A 25,460-nucleotide genomic window follows, 5' to 3' on the forward strand; every position below is an offset into this window, starting at 1 on the left:
CCACGGCTAAGGGCTGTTCCAAGGTGCCTTATTGCTATTATAAACTGGTTACCAACATAATTAGAGCATTATAAATAACTGTTTTGTCATACACGTGGTATACGGTCTGATATACCACATGGCTATCAGCCAATCAGCATTCAGGGCTCGAACCACCCAGTTTATAAATATATATATATGCGGGCAGCCCCACATTTTTGGAACCACTGATCTACATCACCTGTATTGGTCAGGGAAAACATGCAGCATAGTGTTCTTTGTGATAGGCTACTGGTTGTTCTGGAAAGAGTCCCTGTTGTTAATGACAATTAAAATAAGGGCAATAAATGAAACCAATAAACACATTTTTATTGTTTTGTTTTGTTATAATTTTTAAAAAATCGATAATAAGGTCAGTGAAAGAGATGTATTGTAAGTAATGGTCTAGGCCTGCCTAAGATACTTTTCGTATAGAAACGCACAAGCTTGAGAAGGACGGGAAAGGGGAATGTGATGTAATGTATTGTATTTATGTTAATCACCTTTTTTTTACTCAAACAACAAGTGAAATATTACTAACAACAAATATATACCCTGTAAAAAAAAGGGGGAAAAAAGGGGGAAAGGTATGTGTATTGTGTACAGATAGCTAGTTACTAAGCAACGATTGGTGGTGGGAAGCAGTGGCGCTGAGTAGCTAAATAACTGTTCTGCTCGCTGGCAAACAACTAGTGACAGGCAGCTTATTGTTACAATATAGCGAAATAAGGTTAGCTATAATCAACAGTTGTTTAATAACAACAATTCTTATTTTGTTAGATTATGGCTAGCACAAGGATTTCGGAGCAATTGCCCCCGCATTTTGACCCGACTCAAGCACCTGTTGCATTCGGCAACCGAGCCCTTCCGCGGCTCTCTCTGGAACTGCAAGATCCACAGCTGTGCATACGACAGAGAGCTCTTGCAGCCCTCTGTGACCTGGTTCATGACCCAAAGAGGGCATATGAGGCTATTCACAAAGGTAAGATGCATATTCACATTATTGCATTGTATAAAATCCTTGCTTTCTTAAACAAAACATTTGTGGAATCTCATTTTTAAATTGCTGCATCTGTTTCACGAGTCACAAATCTCGCATTGTAATGGTTTTGGGAGATAATACATTCACAGCTATACACACTTGTTATTAGCTAGACAACGCAGGACTGTTCACTATGGTTATGTTCCCACGGTTGCCCATTGTTAACTTAGTTGGCTGGTATCTCACTGCATGGACGCTGGATCTCCCCGTTCTGTACCCGAGATAGCTAGCCCTCACTAGCTTACACTCCGAATAAGACGGTTCTGTATTATTTACCTTGGAAGCTGACCGCCTGAACGAATATCTTTGTCGTGGACTCAGTTCGTACCCACGCATAACATCTAGAAGCTAGAAGTGTGCCTGTTAATCGCACAATAGTCAACAAAAGGGGACAACAAGGCGTATCCTTCTGAGAACTGTAAATTATTTGGGCTATATTCTTCATAAAGCCTTCTCTTAACCAGTAAATGTTTCCAAACTAGATATCCTCTGTGAATTTGTTTCAGGCTGTTTGGAGAGGCTGAAGGTCCTGCTGCAAGACAGAGACAGCTCAGTGAGAATCAAAACTACAGAAGTCTTTTACCTACTAGCTGCCCATAATGTGGGGAGGTGAGCATTCCCATTCCCAGGGATCATTTGGTCTACCCAATGGTCAATGCTATGGTTACTGCAGACAGTAGGTGGCAGCCTAGTATAATATGGTTTTACCAACAATGTCAATGACCACAGCCAAAGAGGAAGAGGCGAAGCGAGGTCGTTTACTCCACCCAAAATATGTCCATGTTAAGCAGATCATTAATTATTAAACAAGTGAAGAGTTTTTGTATGGGGGCAATGAGAGTGTCAAATTTAGTCAATATAAAAATGTATTGCTTTATTGATACGTGAGGCTTATTTGATCTAATATATGTTTTGTAATTCTTAGGTTGTTACGAGTGTACTTATATAAGTGTGACGCACCTGACATCCCAGTCACATTGAGAAAAAAACACTTTAGTTTTGAGTTGTCCCAGTTTAAATTTGAAATGTCTATGCATATTCATGGGGTTAGCATAGCATCTCACTCTCCATTGAATACAGGCAGATGACATCACCACCTCTCATCGCATATTCAAAAAAGTATTTAAATAACGAGATGCATCCATCAATCCAAAGAGATGTGCTTGACATCCTGCCGTTCCACTCTGTGGACAACGAATCCCATTGTTAGGGTGGCGACACAAGCGTCTTATCATTATATCAAGTATCTCTGCAACAGTCAACTTCTGTATGGCAAGTTATCCGGATGAGGAAACAATCCTTAGTAAAACATTTTTTGGGGTACTTATTTCACACCCATAAATTGTAGACACGACTAAACTTGTGGACTTGCAAATGAGTGGAGGGAATCTTGGGTTGGGTGGCGATTGGTGTGAGTGACACATGTGTATGTCCCTAGAGAAGCCTTCCTCACGTGGGATGTGGTGGCTCCACTGTCTGATCTTCTAGACGAGCCAGTTGATGCCTGTCGTAAAAACATGCATCGTGCACTGAAGATGGTGGCTGAGTTTCCTGCAGGTACGTATGCCTAGGCTTTAGTCTTTGGTTTTCAGCTGCCCCAATTACAGTGACACTCCAGGCAAGCTGAAGGACTCATTACACATGACATTTGGATGTATTTTGATTTAGACACTATTCAAACACTATAGCTGTGTTCCGAATACACATACTAATATACTGTATACTACATACTTAATGAGTATATACTACATACTATATACTATTAGTTCCTTTTAGCATACTGTAAACAAATGGTATCCTTTCAGTTGAGCATACTGGCTCTTTGCCTGTCTACCGGAAGTTGATGTTCTTGCTAGCTTGTTAGCATAACAAATTACTAGCTAGACATTTTACGACTTCGTGTGTGTTATTAAAGGTGCATTCGTAAATTCAATCTGGGGTGCAAGAGTGCGCTCTGGGCATTCGTAAATTCAGAGCATTGTCAGATTGTCATTTTGTAATTTCAGAGCATTTCGCTCACTGGACGCTCTGGCTGAGGAGTAGGGTTGATCCGAGCGTTCTGAACTCACAACTGCAGTCAAGCACCCAAGCTAACTGGCTAACTTGCGAGCTACTTCCAGACACAAATGAGAGAACCCCTCACTCTGACCATTTTACTTGCCCTAGCAGAGCTAGTTAGGCTGTTTTGATGTTATCTAGAATGTTTGTGACTGTAACTGTGCGGCTGGCAACAATTTAATTACTATTTTTTGCCGACGTTTTGATCTTATAAGATCTTCTAAATGTAGCAATTATTAACGAAACAAGTGATTCAATGAAAGAGAATCCAAATCCTTAGATGATGGACATGTTTTAGGGCCTAATGACCTTATGACCTTCTGTCTCCTGGTCAGGTGCAGTGTGTATCGTAACTTTGGGCCTGATTCCCCGGCTGGTGATGAAGCTGCCTGTTGAGCAGGAGGAGATCCGGGCCCTTATCCTGGCCACTCTCAGCTACTGTGTGAGGGTGGATGCCCTGCCAGCCCTGGCCAGTGACGGAGTTCCCATGCTGCGAAACCAGCTCTCTCACCCCTCCCCTGACATCCGCCGGGCCGCAGCCTCCGCCATGTTGGGCATCAGGTGAGCAGAGGCACAAACATGGATATGTTCCAAATGACACCCTATTCCCTACGTACTGCACTACTTTTGACCAGCGCTCTATTGGCCCAGGTCAAAGTAGTGCCTTATTAGGGAATTAGGAGCCATTTGGTACGCAGCCATGTTCTACTTACTGACAGGAAAGAATCCTTTAAAAAAATCTAAATATTTGGAATTTGAGGCTTTCAATATTCATGAATGATGGATGTCATGTAGAAAAAAAATGCACTCTAATAATATGTGCATGCAAAATGAAAATCAATTAAATGTAAGTGGAAAAAGCTTGCTTTGAACTAAGTTATGATTCCATTTAAAGACCCCTGTTTGCCCTGTTAGTGTTCCATCAGAAGGAAAGCACAAGGTATGTGAGGAGGGAGTTCTCCCAATCCTAGTGAAGCTGCTATCAGACTGTGACCCAGGAGTGACTGCCAGTGCTGCTGGGACTATTATGAACACAGCTATTATCACTGAAGGTAAGGAGGGGAATGGATGTGAAAGAAAGGATATTTTAGATATCTATTGTGACTATTGTCTTAAGTAATAGTTTAGAGTTAGGGTGCAAGTTTGCATGTGAACAATGTTAACAACATAGGCTTATCTCTATGTTGCAGGGAACTTACATTATAGAGACATTCTGGAGGGATCAAAACTACCTCGTTATTTTTTAAACCTCCCGTTTTGGACTCTGTGTCAATGCATAATAAACAATCTACAGTGCTCTCCCAGCGGAAAAACCCACAGAATCCTAACATTCAAACCTGCCATCATTTAGTGCATGAGATCTACGTGCTTGTTCCCTGTAATGTATTGCGCGCTTTAAAGCAAGATGGGGTGAATGGCTGCATGCCCTTATGAATTGCTGCATGCGCATACAATTAGTTATTTTCATAACAGTGAAAATACATACATACATACATACGTCTATCAAATCCATGCATAAGGTAGAAAACATCTGAAATTAGATTTATAAGACCTTGGTAGTAGTTTAATGTACAGTACCAGTCAAGTTTGGACACCTACTAATTTCAGGGTTTTTCTTCTGTTAGCTAATCCTGTGCTAATCCTCTGCTAACCCTGATGTCCTTGCCGTGTCTGAATCCTGGCTCAGGAAGGCCACCAAAAATTCTGAGATTTCCATACCCAACTATAACATCTTCCGTCAAGATAGAACTGCCAAAGGGGGAGGAGTTGCAGTCTACTGCAGAGATAGCCTGCAAAGTAATGTCATACTCTCCAGGTCCATACCCAAACAGTTCGAACTACTAATTTTGAAAATTACTCTCTCCAGAAATAAGTCTCTCACTGTTGCCGCCTGCTACCGACCCCCCTCAGCTCCCAGCTGTGCCCTGGACACCATTTGTGAATTGATCGCCCCCCATCTAGCTTCAGAGTTTGTTCTGTTAGGTGACCTAAACTGGGATATGCTTAACACCCCGGCAGTCCTACAATCTAAGCTAGATGCCCTCAATCTCACTCAAATCATCAAGGAACCCACCAGGTACAACCCTAACTCTGTAAACAAGGGCACCCTCATTGACGTCATCCTGACCAACTGGCCCTCCAAATACACCTCCGCTGTCTACAACCAGGATCTCAGCGATCACTGCCTCATTGCCTGTATCCGCTACGGAGCCGCAGTCAAACGACCACCCCTCATCACTGTCAAACGCTCCCTAAAACACTTCTGTGAGCAGGCCTTTCTAATCGACCTGGCCCGGGTATCCTGGAAGGACATTGACCTCATCCCGTCAGTTGAGGATGCCTGGTCTTTCTTTAAAAGTAACTTCCTCACCATTTTAGATAAGCATGCTCCGTTCAAAAAATGCAGAACTAAGAACAGATATAGCCCCTGGTTCACTCCAGACCTGACTGCCCTCGACCAGCACAAAAACATCCTGTGGCGGACTGCGCTAACATCGAATAGTCCCCGCGATATGCAACTGTTCAGGGAAGTCAGGAACCAATACACACAGTCAGTCAGGAAAGCTAAAGCCAACTTCTTCAGGCAGAAGTTTGCATCCTGTAGCTCCAACTCCAAAAAGTTCTGGGACACTGTGAAGTCCATGGAGAACAAGAGCACCTCCTCCCAGCTGCCCACTGCACTGAGACTAGGTAACATGGTCACCACCGATAAATCCATGATTATCGAAAACTTCAACAAGCATTTCTCAACGGCTGGCCATGCCTTCCGCCTGGCTACTCCAACCTCGGACAACAGCTCCCCCCCCCCCGCAGCTACTCGCCCAAGCCTCTCCAGGTTCTCCTTTACCCAAATCCAGATAGCAGATGTCCTGAAAGAGCTGCAAAACCTGGACCCGTACAAATCAGCTGGGCTGGACAATCTGGACCCTCTATTCCTGAAACTATCCGCCGCCATTGTCGCAACCCCTATTACCAGCCTGTTCAACCTCTCTTTCATATCGTCTGAGATCCCCAAGGATTGGAAAGCTGCCGCAGTCATCCCCCTCTTCAAAGGGGGCGACACCCTGGACCCAAACTGTTACAGACCTATATCCATCCTGCCCTGCCTATCTAAGGTCTTCGAAAGCCAAGTCAACAAACAGGTCACTGACCATCTTGAATCCCACCGTACCTTCTCCGCTGTGCAATCTGGTTTCCGAGCCGGTCACGGGTGTACCTCAGCCACGCTCAAGGTACTAAACGATATCATAACCGCCATCGATAAAAGACAGTACTGTGCAGCCGTCTTCATAGACCTTGCCAAGGCTTTCGACTCTGTCAATCACCGTATTCTTATCGGCAGACTCAGTAGCCTCGGTTTTTCGGATGACTGCCTTGCCTGGTTCACCAATTACTTTGCAGACCGAGTTCAGTGTGTCAAATCGGAGGGCATGCTGTCCGGTCCTCTGGCAGTCTCTATGGGGGTGCCACAGGGTTCAATTCTCGGGCCGACTCTTTTCTCTGTATATATCAATGATGTTTCTCATGCTGCGGGCGATTCCCTGATCCACCTCTACGCAGACGACACCATTCTATATACTTCCGGCCCGTCCTTGGACACTGTGCTATCTAACCTCCAAACGAGCTTCAATGCCATACAGCACTCCTTCCGTGGCCTCCAACTGCTCTTAAACGCTAGTAAAACCAAATGCATGCTTTTCAACCGTTCGCTGCCTGCACCCGCACGCCTGACCAGCATCACCACCCTGGATGGTTCCGACCTTGAATATGTGGACATCTATAAGTACCTAGGTGTCTGGCTAGACTCTAAACTCTCCTTCCAGACCCATATCAAACATCTCCAATCGAAAATCAAATCAAGAGTCGGCTTTCTATTCCGCAACAAAGCCTCCTTCACTCACGCCGCCAAACTTACCCTAGTAAAACTGACTATCCTACCGATCCTCGACTTCGGCGACGTCATCTACAAAATTGCTTCCAACACTCTACTCAGCAAACTGGATGCAGTTTATCACAGTGCCATCCGTTTTGTCACTAAAGCACCTTATACCACCCACCACTGCGACTTGTATGCTCTAGTCGGCTGGCCCTCGCTACATATTCGTCGCCAGACCCACTGGCTCCAGGTCATCTACAAGTCCATGCTAGGTAAAGCTCCGCCTTATCTCAGTTCACTGGTTACGATGGCAACACCCATCCGTAGCACGCGCTCCAGCAGGTGTATCTCACTGATCATCCCTAAAGCCAACACCTCATTTGGCCGCCTTTCGTTCCAGTTCTCTGCTGCCTGTGACTGGAACGAATTGCAAAAATCGCTGAAGTTGGAGACTTTTATCTCCCTCACCAACTTCAAACATCTGCTATCTGAGCAGCTAACCGATCGCTGCAGCTGTACATAGTCTATTGGTAAATAGCCCACCCATTTTCACCTACCTCATCCCCATACTGTTTTTATTTATTTATTTTTATTTTTCTGCTCTTTTGCACACCAATATCTCTACCTGTACATAACCATCTGATCATTTATCACTCCAGTGTTAATCTGCATAATTGTAATTATTCGCCTACCTCCTCATGCCTTTTGCACACAATGTATATATAGACTCCCCTTTTTTTCTACTGTGTTATTGACTTGTTAATTGTTTACTCCATGTGTAACTCTGTGTTGTCTGTTCACACTGCTATGCCTTATCTTGGCCAGGTCGCAGTTGCAAATGAGAACTTGTTCTCAACTAGCCTACCTGGTTAAATAAAGGTAAAATAAAAAAAATAAAAAATAAAAATCCAATTGTATTGTTTTAAAAGGCTAATTGATCATTAGAAAACCCTTTTGCAATTATGTTAGCACAGCTGAAAACTGTTGTCCTGATTAAAGAAGCAATACAACTGGCATTCTTTAGACTAGTTGAGTGTCTGGAGCATCAGCATTTGTGGGTTCGATTACAGGCACAAAATGGCCAGAAAGAAAGACTTTCTTCTGAAACTCATCAATCTATTCTTGTTCTGAGAAATGAAGTCTATTCCATGCGAGAAATTCCCAAGGAACTGAAGATTTCGTACAACGTTGTGTACTACTCCCTTCACAGAACAGTGCAAACTGTCTCTAACCAGAATTGAAAGAGGAGTGGGAAGCCCCAGTGCACAACTGAGCAAGAGGACAAGTACATTAGAGTGTCTAGTTTGAGAAACAGACACCTCACAAGTCCTCAACTGGTAGCTTCATTAAATAGTACCCGCAAAACACCAGTCTCAACATCAACAGTGAAGAGGCGACTCCGGGATGCTGGCTTTAAAAAAAAATGTGAACCTTTATTTAACTAGGCAAGTCAGTTAAGAACACATTCTTATTTTCAATGACAGCCTAGGAACAGTGGGTTAACTGCCTTGTTTAGGGCCAGTACAACAGATTTTTACCTAGTCAGCTCGGGGATTTGATCTCTAACCACTAGGCTACCTGCCACCCCAAATTGAATTGAAATGCATTCCAGGTGACTAGCTCATGAAACTGGTTGAGAGAATTCCAAGAGTGTACAAAGCTGTCAAGGCAAAGGGTGGCTACATTGAAGAATCTCAAGTATAACATATATTTTGAATTGTTTAGCACTGTTTTGGTTACTACATGATTCCATATGTGTTATTTCATAGTTCTGATGTCTTCACTATTATTCTACAATGTAGAAAATACTAAAAATAAAATAAAAACCCTGGAATGAGTAGGTGTGTCCAAACTTTTGTCTGGTACTGTATCTCTTTCAATGCATTTCTCTGCAAACCAGAAAATGTTGCCCTAAGGGCAGTGGTCACCACTGGGTCGATCGCGATTAACTGGTTGATCTCCAAGGCATTCCTAGTCAATCACCAAACATTTCTGTAAAAACAAAAACAATATTTGTTGTAGTTGTTTCACCGCTATTGGCGGTAGGTGCACTTGAATCAGCAGCCCTAGCATCGGGAAGGCAAATTGTTCCCATTTTGAACCATTTGATGTGTCCACCTACCCGGCAGGCCCAGAGAACAAATCAAGTGCACTTATAGGCCTACTACTGGCCAATCAGATAGCTCAGATCACTTTGTCTGCACAGTTTCCTTGCGCCAGAGACTGTAAAAAGAAGCCTCGATCGCACAGCAAAGTTAATAATGTGAGATTTCAAATCTTTTAAAACCATGACTCCTCAACGAATACAGCAAAGAGCTGCTGTTTTTATGTTTAAGTTGTTATTCAGCACCGTCAACACTTTGTTCAACACTTTTATAAGCCATAAAATGCGCATTCTCCCTATCACTGGAGGTTGGTGGCACCTTAATTGGGGAGAACGGGCTAGTGGTAATGACTGGAGCTGAATTAGTGGAATGGTATCAAATACATCAAACACATGGTTTCCAGAGTTGAACACAAGGTTGTCGGGAGTGGCTGGTGTGAGAGGACATGACAAAATAACCACATTATCCAAGTACTCGTGCTGTTCCGCCCCTTCAGATGACAATATATGGGAGGTCTCACAGTGGGTGTGTCCTAGCCCCTGTTTTGAGAGAGGAGATTTTCTCTCTTCTTTGGAAGCGGGCTATTCGGGGTGTTCCTGTCTCGGAAGCGGTTGGTTCAGCCGGTATTTCCTCGTTCTTAACAGTAATGAAATGCTGCATCCCATCCTGTACTTGAATGATTTGGACAAGTTCAAATTGCTCATGTTTTGGCGGCTAATATAGTCGGTGAGTCCCAGCGATTGGTTCACGTAGCTACGTGTCTGGATGCATCTCGCCATTGCCATCTGTTGCTCAAGCTATCCCTGTCGTGCCTGAGGGCGTTAACTCCTTGGAGAAGCCCGCGACTGTTGTCACAGGGGGTTCCCATGGGCCGGGTAGTGTCCCACAGAGTGATCACGACAGACACAGCCTCACTGGGATGGGGCGTGCTGTGTGTGGGCTACTAGGAAGGTGGCGTTTGGTCGACAGCGCTAAAGGCACTGCATATCAATTACCTGGAGCTACTGGCTGTTTTTCTGCTGTTTTTTTCTGATATTGGAGGTCCAGTATGTGTTGGTAAGGTCCGACAACAGGACGTCGGTGGTGTGCATCAACAGGCAGGGAGAGACGTTGTCTTTCTCTCGTCTGAACCTGGCAAGGGAGCAACTACTCATCAAGGGGGCCGGCAAAATTAAGGCAGTTATACAATTTTAAAAACATTACAATACATTCATGACAGATTTTATTACTCACTAGGTGTGTGCCCTCAGGTCCTACTCCACTACCACATACAGTGCATTCGGAAAGTATTCAGACCCCTTGACTTTTTCCCCCCAAAAATGTACGTTACAGCGTTATTCTAAAATTGATGAAATAGTTTCCCCCCCTCAATCTACACACAATACTCCATAATGACAAGCAAAAACTGGACATTTCTGAAATGAAATATTGCATTTACGTACAGTTGAAGTCGGAAGTTTACATACACCATAGCCAAATACATTTAAACTCAGTTTTTCACAATTCCTGACATTTATCCTAGTAGAAATCGCAGTCTTAGGTCAGTTAGGATCACCACTTTATTTTAAGAACGTGAAATGTCAGAATAGTAGAGAGAATGATTTATTTCAGCTTGTATTTCTTTCATCACATTCCCAGTGGGTCAGAAGTTTACATACACAAAATTATTATTTGGTAGCATTGACCTTAAATTGTTTTACTTGGGTCAAACATTTCGGGTAGCCTTCCACAAGCTTCCCACAATAAGTTGGGTACATTTTGGCCCATTCCTCCTGACAGAGCTGGTGTAACGGAGTCCGGTTTGTAGGATTGAGGTCAATGCTTTGTGGTGGTCACTCCAATACCTTGACTTTGTTGTCCTTAAACCATTTTGACACAGCTTTGGAAGTATGCTTGGGGTCATTGTACATTTGGAAGACCCATTTGCGACCAAGCTTTAACTGATGTCTTGAGATGTTGTTTCAATATATCCATATAATTTTCTCTCCTCATGATGCCATCTATTTTGTGAAGTGCACCAGTCCCTCCTGCAGCAAAGCACCCCCACAACATGATGCTGCCACCCCCGTGCTTCACGGTTGGGATGGTGTTCTTTGGCTTGCAAGCCTCCCCCTTTTTCCTCCAAACATAACGATGGTCATTATGACCAAAAGGTTCCTATTTTTGTTTTTTCAGACATTTCTCAAAAAAGTACGATCTTTGTCCCCATGTGCAGTTGAAAACCGTATTCTGGCTTTTTTTATGGCTGTTTTGGAACAGTGCATTCTTCCTTGCTGAGCGGCCTATCAGGTTATGTCGATATAGGACTTGTTTTACTGTGGATATGGATACTTTTGTACCTGTTTCCTCCAGCTTCTTCACAAGGTCCTTGAACATATGAGACAAGTTGAGCAAACACATACAGTTGAAGTCGGAAGTTTACATACACCTTAGCCGAATACATTTAAACTCAGTTTTTCCCAATTCCTGACATTTAATCCTAGTAAAAATACCCTGTTTTTGGTCAGTTACGATCACCACTTTATTTTAAGAAAGTGAAATGTCAGAATAATAGTAGAGAGAATGATTTATTTCAGCTTTTATTTATTTCATCACATTCCCAGTGGGTCAGAAGTTTACATACACTCCCTTGGTTCACTCCAGATCTGACTGCCCTCAACCAGCACAAAAACATCCTGTGGCGGACAGCACTAGCATCGAATAGTCCCCGCGATATGCAACTTTTCAGGGAAGTCAGGAACCAATACACGCAGTCAGTTAGGAAAGCAAAGGCTAGCTTTTTCAAGCAGAAATTTGCATCCTGTAGCTCTAATTCCAAAAAGTTTTGGGACACTGTAAAGTCCATGGAGAATAAGAGCACCTCCTCCCAGCTGCCCACTGCACTGAGGCTAGGAAACACTGTCACCACCGATAAATCCACGATAATCGAGAATGTCAACAAGCATTTCTCTACGGCTGGCCATGCTTTCCTCCTGGCTACCCCAACCCCAGCCAACAGCTCCACAACCCCGCAGCTACTTGCCAAAGACAAAGACAACATCTACTTTGGCCGCCTTTCCTTCCAGTTCTCTGCTGCCAATGACTGGAACGAATTTCAAAAATCGCTGAAGTTGGAAACTTATATCTCCCTCACTAACTTTAAGCATCAGCTATCTGAGCAGCTTACCGATCGCTACTGCTGTACACAGACCATCTATAAATAGCCCATCCAATCTACCTACCTCATCCCCATATTGTTATTTTTATCTACTTTTTTGCTCTTCCGCACACCAGTATTTCTACTTCATCATCTGCACATCATCATCTGCACATCTATCACTCCAGGGTTAATTTGCAAAATTGTAATTACATTGCTACTATGGCCTATTTATTGCCTTACCTCCTCACGCCATTTGCACACACTGTATATAGACTTTTTCTATTGTGTTATTGACTGTACGTTTGTTTTTTTCCATGTGTAACTCTGTGTTGTTGTTTGTGTCGCACTGCTTTGCTTTATATTGGCAAGTTGTAAATGAGAACTTGTTCTCAACTGGCCTACCTAGTTAAATGAAGTTAAATAAAAAATCAATCAATCAAACAAATTAGCATTTGGTAGCATTGCCTTTAAATTGTTTAACTTGGGTCAAACATTTCAGGTAGCCTTCCACAAGCTTCCCACAAATTCCTCCTGACACTGGTGTAACTGAGTCAGGTTTGTAGGCCTCCTTGCTCGCACACGCTTTTTCAGTTCTGCCCACAAATTTTCTATAGGATTGAGGTCAGGGCTTTGTGATGGCCACTCCAATACCTTGACATTGATGTCCTTAAGCCATTTTGCCACAACTTTTTAAGTATGCTTGGGGTCATTGTCAATTTGGAAGACCCATTTGTGACCAAGCTTTAACTTCCTGACTGATGTCTTGATACAATATATCCACATAATTTTCATGCCTCATGATGCCATCTATTTTGTGAAGTGCACCAGTCCCTCCTGCAGCAAAGCAGCCCCACAACATGATGTTGCCACCCCAGTGCTTCACGGTTGGGATGGTGTTCTTCGGCTTGCAAGCCTCCCCCTTTTTCCTCCAAAACATAACGGTGGTCATTATGACCAAACAGTTCTATTTTTGTTTCATCAGACCAGAGGACATTTCTCCAAAACGTACGATCTTTGTGCAGTCTTTGTGCAGTTGCAAACCGTAGTCTGTCTTTTTTTATGGCGGTTTTGGAGCAGTGGCTTCTTCCTTGCTGAGCGGCCTTTCAGGTTATGTCGATATAGGACTTGTTTTACTGTAGATGTAGCTACTTTTGTACCCAGCATCTTCACAAGGTCCTTTGCTGTTGTTCTGGGATTGATTGGCACTTTTCGCACCACGTTAATCTCTAGGAGACAGAACGCGTCTCCTTCCTGAGCGGTATGATGGCTGCATGGTACCATGGTGTTTATACTTGCGTACTATTGTTTGTACAGATGAACGTGGTACCTTCAGGCATTTGGAAATTGCTCCCAAGGATGAACCAGACTTGTGGAGGTCTACAATTTTTTGTTCTGAGGACTTGGCTGATTTCTTTAGATTTTCCCATGATTTCCCTTTAGATTTTCCCAGGATTCTCAGGCTTGTAAGATAAGTATTGTTCTTGCAACCATGGGGTCTATGGACATGGGCTTACTAACACACCTTTCCCAGCAATGTAGAGAGAAAAAAAGAGAAATTATAAAAAAGTAAAATACGTAATAATAAATGTATTAATAGATACACAATGAGTAACGATTACTTGGCTATATACAAGGGGTACCACTACCGAGTCGATGTGCAGGGGTAAGAGGTAATTGAGGTAGATACAGTGCATTCAGAAAATATTCAGACCCCTTGACTTTTCCCACGTTTTGTTACGTTACAGCCTTTTTCTAAAATTGATACGTTTTTTTCCCCTCAATCTACACACAATACACCATAATGATAAAGCAAAAGCAGGTTTTTTGAAATGTATGCAAATGTATAATTTTTGTAACTGAAATATTACATTTACATAAGTATTCAGACCCTTTACTCAGTACTTTGTTGAAGCACTTTTGACCCTACAACCTGTATTTGGAGATTTTCTCCCATTCTTCTCTGCAGATCCTCTCAAGCTCTGTGACGATTGACATTCAGTCCAAAGAGTTCAATCTTGGTTTTATTAGACCAGAAAATCTTGTTTCTCATGGTCTGAGAGTTTTTAGGTGCATTTTGGCAAACTAAGGGGCTGTCATGTGCCTTTTACTGAGGAGTGGCTTCCATCTGGCCACTACCATAAATACCTGATTGGTGGAGTGCTCCAGTGATGGTTGTCCTTCTGGAAGGTTCTCCCATGTGTACAGAGGAACTCTAGAGCTCTGTCAGAGTGACCATTGGGTTCTTCGTCACCTCCCTGACCAAGGCCCTTCTCCCCGATTCCTCAGTTTGGCCAGGCGGCCAGCTCTAGGAAGGTGGTTCCAAATTTCTTCCATTTAAGAATGATGGAGGCCACTGGGTTTTACGGACCTTCAATGCTGCAGAAATGTTTTGGTACCTTTCCCCAGATCTGTGCATCGACACAACCCTGTCTTGGAGCTCTATGGACAATTCTTTCGACCTGGTTTGGTTTTTGCTCTGGCATGCACTGTCAACTGTGGGATCTTTTATCGGCCGGTGTGTGCCTTTCCAAATCATGTCCAATCAATTGAATTTACCACAGGTAGACTCAAATCAAGTTGTAGAAACATCTCAAGGATGATCCATGGAAACAGGATGCACCTGAGCTCGTAGCAAATGGTCTGAATACTTATGTAAATATGTTTTTCTTTTTTTTTTATACATTTGCAAACATTTCTTTAAACCTAATTTCACTTTGTCATTATGGAGTATTGTGTGTCGATTGCTGAGGAAATATTTTTATTTCATCCATTTTAGAATCAGGCTGTAATGTAACAAAATGTGGAAAAAGTCAATAGGTCTGAAAACTTTGCGTAGGCACTTTATGTACACTACCTGTCAAGTTTTAGAACACCTACTCATTCAAGGGTTTTTCTTTATTTTTACTATTTTCTTCATTGTAGAATAATAGTGAAGACATCAAAACTATGAAATAACACATATGGAATCATGTAGTAACCAAAAAAGTGTTAACCTCTTTAGGGTATGTGGGACGCTAGCATCCCACCTGGCCAACATCCAGTGAGGTTGCAGAGCGCCAAATTCAATTACAGAAATGCTCATGATAAAAATTCAGAAAACAAAAGATATTTTACATAGGTTTAAAGATGAACTTCTTGTTAAACCAACCACAGTGTCATATTTATAAAATGCTTTTCGGCGAAAGCATACCTAGCCCAGAACATACCTAGTCCAAAACATATCCCAGTTGACAAATTATTACAAATAGTAACCAGCCAAGCAGAAGCGTTACAAAACTCAGAAATAGAGATAAAATTAATCCCTTACCTTTGATGATCTTCATATGGTGTTAATCAGAAGACATTCATTTACTCAATAAATGTTACTTTTGTTCGATGAAGTCTCTTTATACCAAAATCCTCCGTTTTGTTAGCGCGTTTTCTTCAGTAATCAGGCTCAAACTCAGTCAAAACAATCAGACAAAAAATCCTAATTGTATCCGTAAAGTTCATAGAAACATGTAAAACGATGTTTATATTCAACCCTTAGGTTGTTTTTTAGCCTAAATGATCTATAATATTTCAACCGGACAATAACGTCGTCAATATAAAAAGTAAACAAGAAATGCACATGTTCCTGAAAAAATTCTGCGTCACGTTTGGGTCCACTCGTTCAGACTGGTCTTACTCCCTCATTTATAAGAATACAAGCCTGAAACGATTTTTAAAGACTGTTGACATCTAGTGGAAGGCACTAGAAACTGCAAGTGGCACTAGGCACTAGGAACTGCAAATGGAGTCCAATGTTAATGGATACTGTAATGGCATTGAATAGAAAACTACAAAACCACAAAAAAACTGCTTCCTGAATGAATTTTTCTCAGATTTTCACCTGCTAAATCAGTTCTGTTATACTCACAGACACTATTTTAACAGTTTTGGAAATTTTAGAGTGTTTTCTATCCAAATCTACCAGTTATATGCATATCATATCTTCTGGGCCCAAGAAGCAAGCCGTTAAATTTGGGCATGCTTTTCATCCAAAATTCCGAATGCTGCCCCCTACCCTAGAGAGTTTAAACAAATCAACATTTATTTTATATTTTATATTCTTGAATTAACCTCTTGAAGCTAGGGGGCACTATTTTTATGTTTGGAAAAATAACGTTCCCAAAGTAAACTGCCTATTTCTCAGGACCAGATGCTAGAATATGCATATAATTGACAGACTAGGATAGAAAACTCTCTAAAGTTTCCAAAACTGTCAAAATATTGTCTGTGAGTGGAACAGAACTGATATTGCAGGCAAAATCAAACCAGGAAGTGGCTTTTATTTTGAAAACTCCATGTTCCATAGCCTCCCATTGCTCCATTTAAAGGGATATCAACCAGATTCCTTTTCCTATCGCTTCCTCAAGGTGTCAAGAGTCTTCAGACATAGTTTCAGGCTTTTATTTTGAAAAATTAGCCAGAACAATAACATCGCGTCAAGTGGTCACATGAGTTTTGCTTGCGCAACAGAATTTGGACAGCTATTGTTTTTTCCTCTCCTACTGTGAAAGACATTTGCGGTTGATATATTATCGATTATATTTGGAATTTGTCTCCGTTGTCGTGACCGCTCTTTCCTGTGGATTTCTGAACATAATGCGCCAAACAAACGGAGGTATTTTGGATATAAAAATAATCTTTATGGAACAAAAGGAACATTTGTTGTGTAACTGGGAGTCTCATGATTGAAAACATCCGAAGATCATCAAAGGTAAACAATTAATTTGATTGCTTTTCTGATTTTCATGACCAAGCTACCTGATGCTAAGTGTACTTGATGTTTTGTCATGCGATCGATAAACTTACACAAACGCTTGGATTGCTTTCGCTGTAAAGCATAATTTCAAAACCTGAGACGACAGGTAGATTAACAAAAGGCTAAACTGTCATGTACTGTCATGTTGTGTCTTGTCTCTGTCCTTTCCCTTCACCCTGTCTCCCTCTGCTGGTCGTTGTTAGGTTACCTTTTCTCCCCCGCTTTCCCCCAGCTGTTCCTTGTCTCCTCTAACTACCCATTCACCCCGTTTCCCACCTGTTCCCTTTTTCCCTCTGATTAGGTCCCTATATCTCTCTCTGTTTCTGTTCCTGTCCTTGTCGGATTCTTGTTTGTTGTGTTTCATGCCTGAGCCAGACTATCGTCATGTTTGCTGTAACCTTGTCCTGTCCTGTCGGAATCTGCCGGTCTATCTGAGCCTACCTATGTTTGGTTATTAAAGAAGCTCTGTTTAAGTTAGTTCGCTTTTGGGTCCTCATTCACTCACCATAACAGAAGAATCCGACCAAGAATGGACCCAGCGACTTCGGATCCTCTCCACTCAGCCGTCGGGATCCAGGGAGCGATGCTAGGCAGACACGAGCAGGAAGTGTCTGCTGCTCGACATGCCGTTGAGACCCTGGCCACCCAAGTCTCCAACCTCACAGAACAGGTTCACCATCTCCGCCTCGATCCACCGGCCACTTCCAGGGCTTTCGAATCTCCGGAGCCCAGAATCAATAACCCGCCGTGTTACTCTGGGGAGCCCACTGAATGCCGCTCGTTCCTCACCCAGTGTGATATTGTGTTTTCTCTCCAGCCCAACACTTACTCCAGGAGCACTGCTCGTGTCGCCTACGTCATATCTCTCCTTATTAGACGGGCTCGTGAGTGGGGCACGGCAATCTGGGAGGCAAGGGCTGAGTGTACTAACCAGTATCAAGACTTTAAGGAGGAGATGATACGGGTTTTTGATCGATCTGTTTTTGGGGAGGAGGCTTCCAGGGCCCTGTCTTCCCTATGTCAAGGCAATCGATCCATAACAGACTACTCTATTGAGTTTCGCACTCTTGCTGTCTCCAGTGGCTGGAACGAGCCGGCCTTGCTCGCTCGTCTTCTGGAGGGTTTCCGCGCAGAGGTAAAGGATGAGATTCTCTCCCGGGAGGTTCCTTCCAGCGTGGATTCCTTGATTGAACTCGCTATTCGCATTGAGCGACGGGTTGATCTTCGTCACCGAGCTCGTGGAAAGGAGCTCGCGCTCTCCGTCGCCTCCCTCTCCGCATCACTACCATCTTCCTCTGCCGGCTCGGGTGCTGAGCCCATGCAGCTGGGAGGTATCCGCATCTCGACTAAGGAGAGGGAACGGAGAATCACCAACCGCCTCTGTCTCTATTGCGGTTCCGCTGGTCATTTTGTCACTTCATGTCCAGTAAAAGGCCAGAGCTCGTCAGTAAGCGGAGGGCTACTGGTGAGCGCTACTACTCCTGTCTCTCCTTCAAGATCCTGCACTACCTTGTCGGTCCATCTACGCTGGACCGGTTCGTCAGCTTCCTGCAGTGCCTTAATAGACTCTGGGGCGGAGGGCTGTTTTATGGACGAGACCTGGGCTCGGGAACATGACATTCCTCTCAGACAGTTAAAGGAGCCCACGGCCTTGTTCGCCCTGGATGGTAGTCCTCTCCCCAGGATTCAGCGTGAGACGCTACCTTTAACCCTCACCGTTTCTGGTAATCATAGTGAAACCATTTCTTTTTTAATTTTTCGTTCACCTTTTACACCTGTTGTTTTGGGCCATCCCTGGCTAGTTTGTCATAATCCTTCCATTAATTGGTCTAGTAATTCTATCCTCTCCTGGAACGTCTCTTGTCATGTGAAATGTTTAATGTCTGCTATCCCTCCTGTTTCCTCTGTCTCTTCTTCACAGGAGGAGCCTGGTGATTTGACAGGGGTGCCGGAGGAATATCACGATCTGCGCACGGTGTTCAGTCGGTCCAGGGCCACCTCTCTTCCTCCACACCGGTTGTATAATTGTAGTATTGATCTCCTTCCGGGAACCACCCCCCCCCGGGGTAGACTATACTCTCTGTCGGCTCCCGAACGTAAGGCTCTCGAAGATTATTTGTCTGTAGCTCTTGACGCCGGTACCATAGTCCCCTCCTCCTCTCCCGCCGGAGCGGGGTTTTTTTTTGTCAAGAAGAAGGACGGGTCTCTGCGCCCCTGCATAGATTATCGAGGGCTGAATGACATAACAGTGAAGAATCGTTATCCGCTCCCTCTTATGTCTTCAGCCTTCGAGATCCTGCAGGGAGCCAGGGTTTTCACTAAGTTGGACCTTCGTAACGCTTACCATCTCGTGCGCATCAGGGAGGGGGACGAGTGGAAGACGGCGTTTAACACTCCGTTAGGGCACTTTGAATACCGGGTTCTTCCTTTCGGCCTCGCTAACGCTCCAGCTGTCTTTCAGGCATTAGTCAATGATGTCCTGAGAGACATGCTGAACATCTTTGTTTTCGTTTACCTTGACGATATCCTGATTTTTTTCACCGTCACTCCAGATTCATGTTCAGCACGTTCGACGTGTCCTCCAGCGCCTTTTAGAGAATTGTCTTTTTGTGAAGGCTGAGAAGTGCACTTTTCATGCCTCCTCCGTCACATTTCTCGGTTCTGTTATTTCCGCTGAAGGCATTAAGATGGATCCCGCTAAGGTCCAAGCTGTCATTGATTGGCCCGTCCCTAAGTCACGCGTCGAGCTGCAGCGCTTTCTCGGCTTCGCGAACTTCTATCGTCGTTTCATCCGTAATTTCGGTCAGGTGGCAGCTCCTCTCACAGCCCTTACTTCTGTCAAGACGTGCTTTAAGTGGTCCGTTTCCGCCCAGGGAGCTTTTGATCTCCTCAAGAATCGTTTTACATCCGCTCCTATCCTTGTTACACCTGACGTCTCTAGACAGTTCGTTGTCGAGGTTGACGCGTCAGAGGTGGGCGTGGGAGCCATCCTTTCTCAGCGCTCCCTCTCTGACGACAAGGTCCACCCATGCGCGTATTTTTCTCATCGCCTGTCGCCGTCGGAACGTAACTATGATGTGGGTAACCGCGAACTGCTCGCCATCCGGTTAGCCCTAGGCGAATGGCGACAGTGGTTGGAGGGGGCGACCGTTCCTTTTGTCGTTTGGACTGACCATAGGAACCTTGAGTACATCCGTTCTGCCAAACGACTTAATGCGCGTCAGGCGCGTTGGGCGCTGTTTTTCGCTCGTTTCGAGTTCGTGATTTCTTATCGTCCGGGCTCTAAGAACACCAAGCCTGATGCTTTGTCTCGTCTCTTCAGTTCTTCAGTAGCCTCCACTGACCCCGAGGGGATTCTCCCTGAGGGGCGTGTTGTCGGGTTGACTGTCTGGGGAATTGAGAGGCAGGTAAAACAAGCGCTCACTCACACTCCGTCGCCGCGCGCTTGTCCTAGGAACCTTCTTTTCGTTCCCGTTCCTACTCGTCTGGCCGTTCTTCAGTGGGCTCACTCTGCCAAGTTAGCCGGCCACCCTGGCGTTCGGGGTACGCTTGCTTCCATTCGCCAGCGTTTTTGGTGGCCCACCCGGGAGCATGACACGCGTCGTTTCGTGGCTGCTTGTTCGGTCTGCGCGCAGACTAAGTCCGGTAACTCTCCTCCTGCCGGCCGTCTCAGGCCGCTTCCTATTCCCTCTCGACCGTGGTCTCACATCGCCTTAGATTTTGTCACCGGACTGCCTTCGTCAGCGGGGAAGACTGTTATTCTTACGGTTGTCGATAGGTTCTCTAAGGCGGCTCATTTCATTCCCCTTGCTAAGCTTCCTTCTGCTAAAGAGACGGCACAAATCATCATCGAGAATGTTTTCAGAATTCATGGCCTTCCGTCAGACGTCGTTTCGGACAGAGGTCCGCAATTCACGTCTCAATTTTGGAGGGAGTTTTGCCGTTTGATTGGGGCTTCCGTCAGTCTCTCTTCCGGCTTTCACCCCCAGTCTAACGGTCAAGCAGAACGGGCCAATCAGACTATTGGTCGCATCTTACGCAGTCTTTCTTTTCGTAACCCTGCGTCTTGGTCAGAACAGCTCCCCTGGGCAGAATACGCCCACAACTCGCTTCCTTCGTCTGCGACCGGGCTATCTCCTTTTCAGAGTAGCCTCGGGTACCAGCCTCCGCTGTTCTCATCTCAGTTCGCCGAGTCCAGCGTCCCCTCCGCTCAGGCTTTTGTCCAACGTTGCGAGCGCACCTGGAAGAGGGTCAGGTCTGCACTTTGCCGTTATAGGACGCAGACTGTGAGGGCTGCTAATAAGCGTAGAACTAAGAGTCCTAGATATTGTCGCGGTCAGAGAGTTTGGCTCTCCACTCAGAACCTTCCCCTTAAGACGGCTTCTCGCAAGTTGACCCCGCGGTTCATTGGTCCGTTCCGTATTTCTCGGGTCATTAATCCTGTCGCAGTTCGACTTCTTCTTCCGCGATACCTTCGTCGCGTCCACCCGGTCTTCCATGTCTCCTGCATCAAGCCCGTCCTTCGCGCCCCCGCTCGTCTTCCCCCCCCCCCCCCCATCCTTGTCGAGGGCGCACCCATCTACAGGGTCCGTAGAATTTTGGACATGCGTCCTCGGGGCCGTGGTCACCAGTACCTCGTAGATTGGGAGGGGTACGGTCCTGAGGAGAGGAGTTGGGTTCCCTCTCGGGACGTGCTGGACCGTGCGCTGATCGAGGATTTCCTCCGTTGCCGCCAGGTTTCCTCCTCGAGTGCGCCAGGAGGCGCTCGGTGAGTGGGGGGGTACTGTCATGTACTGTCATGTTGTGTCTTGTCTCTGTCCTTTCCCTTCACCCTGTCTCCCTCTGCTGGTCGTTGTTAGGTTACCTTTTCTCCCCCGCTTTCCCCCAGCTGTTCCTTGTCTCCTCTAACTACCCATTCACCCCGTTTCCCACCTGTTCCCTTTTTCCCTCTGATTAGGTCCCTATATCTCTCTCTGTTTCTGTTCCTGTCCTTGTCGGATTCTTGTTTGTTGTGTTTCATGCCTGAGCCAGACTATCGTCATGTTTGCTGTAACCTTGTCCTGTCCTGTCGGAATCTGCCGGTCTATCTGAGCCTACCTATGTTTGGTTATTAAAGAAGCTCTGTTTAAGTTAGTTCGCTTTTGGGTCCTCATTCACTCACCATAACATAAACTGTGTTTTGCAATATTGCACTTGTGATTTCATGAATATGAATATTTTTAGTAATATTATTTGACTGAGGCGCTATGCTATTCAGCGGTTGCTGATGACAATTATCCCGCTTAAGGGATGGGTAGCGTCAAGAAGTTAAAGTAGCCAACCTTTGCCTTCCACCGCAGATGGGGAAGGCCGACATGGGCGGATGTGGTGCATTGAGACGCAGCCCATATCTCTAGCTTCAACTGAAGGGTTTTGATGGGGAATTTTTTTATAATGTTACTTAGATTGTAAAACTGCCACGTCCATTTGCGATATTACATCAACAAGGAAGTTACGGCAAACAACGAGCACAGTTTTTTTCCCCCTCGGACATCATTGCACATGTGATAGAACAGCAGAATATATACAGATTTATTTTTTCACCACGTTGCGTGATGCTCCCCATCTATTCTTAGTCAACAAAACAAAACAATAACAACAACGGTGGGGCAGTCAGTGGTGCAATTTCCCCTAATGCAGAAGCGTCAATGTCTCAACAGATAGTGTCAACCTCATCATTAACTCACTCATGCTCACTTCTCCCCTCTGTCATCCACAGGGAAATACCAGGCCTTAAAGGCAGGTGCCATTCCCCCCTTGTTGGAGCTGGTGGGCAGTGAGGACAGAGCTGTGTGTGCTAACGCGCTGCGTGCCCTCACCACCCTGGCTGAAGCCCCCTGCGCTCGGGAACAGCTACTGGAGCACCTGCCACTATTAAAGACAAGACTCAATCACCCAGCTTCCATCATCTGCCGGGCAGCAGCCACTGCCATCCGCGTGATCTCCTGGACCCCCTGAGAGAAAGAGAGAGCAAGGGAAGAAGAGACAAATACCTCTCATTATCTGATTCTCCCTCGCTTCTCCCCCTATTCTCTCTCCCTCACACACATTGACACACACAGGCACACATGTGCTCTCACTGACACACCACACACAATCAGTCCTTCTTCTACTACAGACACTCACACTTCCTTAATGTAAATGTCTGCTGGTGTACATTTACCAGACTAGTAGACCCACCTCTGTCTGTGTCATCTATCCTATTAATGTGATTAAAACTGAGCACAGTGGCAAGTTTCAGCTCCTCTGTATAGAGGTTCCCCAACTGATGGTCCGTGGGTGATTTTATTTGTCCCCACAAGTTCTGGCTCTCAGTTCACCTTGGACTCTACTAGTTGTCAAAAGTGTTCCACAGGGATTCTGGCCCATGTTGACTCCAATGCTTCCCACAATTGTGTCAAGTTGTTCTTTGGGTGGTGGACCATTCTTGATACACACTGGAAACTGTAGAACGTGAAAAACCCATCAGCGTTGCAGTTCTTGACACAAACCGGTGAGCCTGGCACCTACTACCATACCCCGTTCAAAGGCACTTAAATATTTTTGCCTTGCCCATTCCCCCTCTGAATGGCACACATACACAATCCATGTCTCAATATTCTCAAGGTTTAAAAATCCTTCTTTAACCTGTCTCCTCCTTTTCATCTACATGAATTGAAGTGGATTTAACAAGTGACACCTACAGTGCCTTGCAAATGTATTCATCTCCCTTGGCATTTTTCCTATTTTGTTGCATTACAACCTGTAATTTAAATTTATTTTTATTTGGATTTCATGTAATGGACATACACAAAATAGTCCATTAATGCAAATGAATGACTTAAAAATCATACAATGGGATTTTCTGGATTTTTGTTTTACATTCCGTCTCTCACAGTTGAAGTGTACCTATGATAAAAAGTACAGACCTCTACATGCTTTGTAAGTAGGAAAACCTGCAAAATCGGCACTGTATCAAATACTTGTTCTCCCCACTGTATATGGATGGAATTAATCGAACAAAAGGACCAATTGTGATGTTTATGGGACATATTGGAGTGCCAACAAAAGAAGCTTGTCAAAGGTAAGGCATGTTTTATATTTTATTTTGGCATTATGTGTAGCGCCTGCAGGGTAGAAATATGCTACCCTCTTTGTTTACTGTTGTGCTATCATCAGATAATAGCTTCTTATTCTTTCGCCGAAAAGCCTTTTTTAAATCTGACATGTTCTCTGGATTCACAACGAGTGTAGCTTTAATTTAGTATCTTACATGTGTGATTTAATGAAAGTTAGATTTTTATATAATTTTATTTGAATTTGCCGCGCTGCATTTTCCCTGGCTTTTGGCCAAGTGGGACGCAAGCGTCCCCTATACCATAAGTTAAATAAAAAATAAGCAAACACATTTGGTGTTTGCCAAAAGGCATGTGGGAGACTCCCCAAAAATATGGAAGATGGTACTCTGGTCAGATTGGTAAAATTGAGCTTTTTGGCCATCAAGGAAAATGCTATGTCTGGCGCAAACCCAACACCTCTCATCACCCCGAGAACACCATCCCCACGGTGAAGCATGGTGGCAGCATCATGCAGTGGCTAGATGTGCAATGCTTATAGAGACATACCCCAAGAGACTTGCAGCTGTAATTGCTGCAAAAGGTAGCTCTGTACAAAGTATTGACTTTGGCCAGAGTGAATAGTTATGCAGGCTCAAGTTCTGTTTTTTTCGTCTTATTTCTTGTTTGTTTCACAATAAAAAATATTTTGCATTTTCAAAGTGGTAATATGTAAATCAAATGAAACAAACATCCCAAAAATCAATTTTAGGTAGATTTCCAGGTTGTAAGGCAACCAAATAGAAAAAATACCAAGGGGAGTGAATACTTTTGCAAGCCACTGTATAAGGGAACATAGCTTTTACCTGGATTCACCTGGTCAGTCTGCCATGGAAAGAGGTGTTCATAATGTTTTGTACACTCTGTGGATGTGATCATATACAAATGTAAGCAAGGTTTGAAATTATCATGTTTTAGTCTAATATTATATCATTTTGTAGTCTACAATTTTTTGGAAATTATGTCATGGCACCCTTTCGTTACACAACATCCTCTGTTCCATCCATACTGCACAACATGACAGCCAGCCAGGGTTATGATAATCATACAACTGCATGTATCAGCAAAGGCAGAAACAGATGTTGGCCTACTAATTACTAGCCTACATTCACCATCTGCAAATGTATTGTGACTGGCTTTGAATAAGAATTGCGTTTGATAAATAAACAAGTTGTAGATGTGACAAGTGCTTGGCCACTCAACCGTTTAATACTGCATGTGTTTGTCTCAAGTTTTATAGGTTATTGACGTCTTTGCGTTGTCATCAACTCCACTTCGGCTGGGGGCACAGAAAATTCTCGC

The 25,460-nt window shown here is 44.3% G+C and overlaps 1 protein-coding gene across 1 annotated transcript; it reads left to right on the forward strand.

The window, feature by feature from the left end:
• The first annotated feature begins 618 nt into the window (after positions 1-618).
• Positions 619-25,341, forward strand: rsph14 (radial spoke head 14 homolog). The gene is made up of 6 exons (XM_021606708.3): positions 619-1,000; positions 1,567-1,669; positions 2,499-2,617; positions 3,454-3,679; positions 4,034-4,170; positions 22,784-25,341. Exons 1-6 carry the CDS (start codon positions 802-804, stop codon positions 23,020-23,022), a joined length of 1,023 nt encoding a protein of 340 aa, XP_021462383.1. The 5' UTR covers positions 619-801; the 3' UTR covers positions 23,023-25,341.
• Positions 25,342-25,460: the final 119 nt, after the last annotated feature.

Source organism: Oncorhynchus mykiss, chromosome 6, assembly GCF_057628025.1.
Source record: "Oncorhynchus mykiss isolate SJ-2025 chromosome 6, ASM5762802v1, whole genome shotgun sequence".
NCBI lineage: Eukaryota > Metazoa > Chordata > Actinopteri > Salmoniformes > Salmonidae > Oncorhynchus > Oncorhynchus mykiss.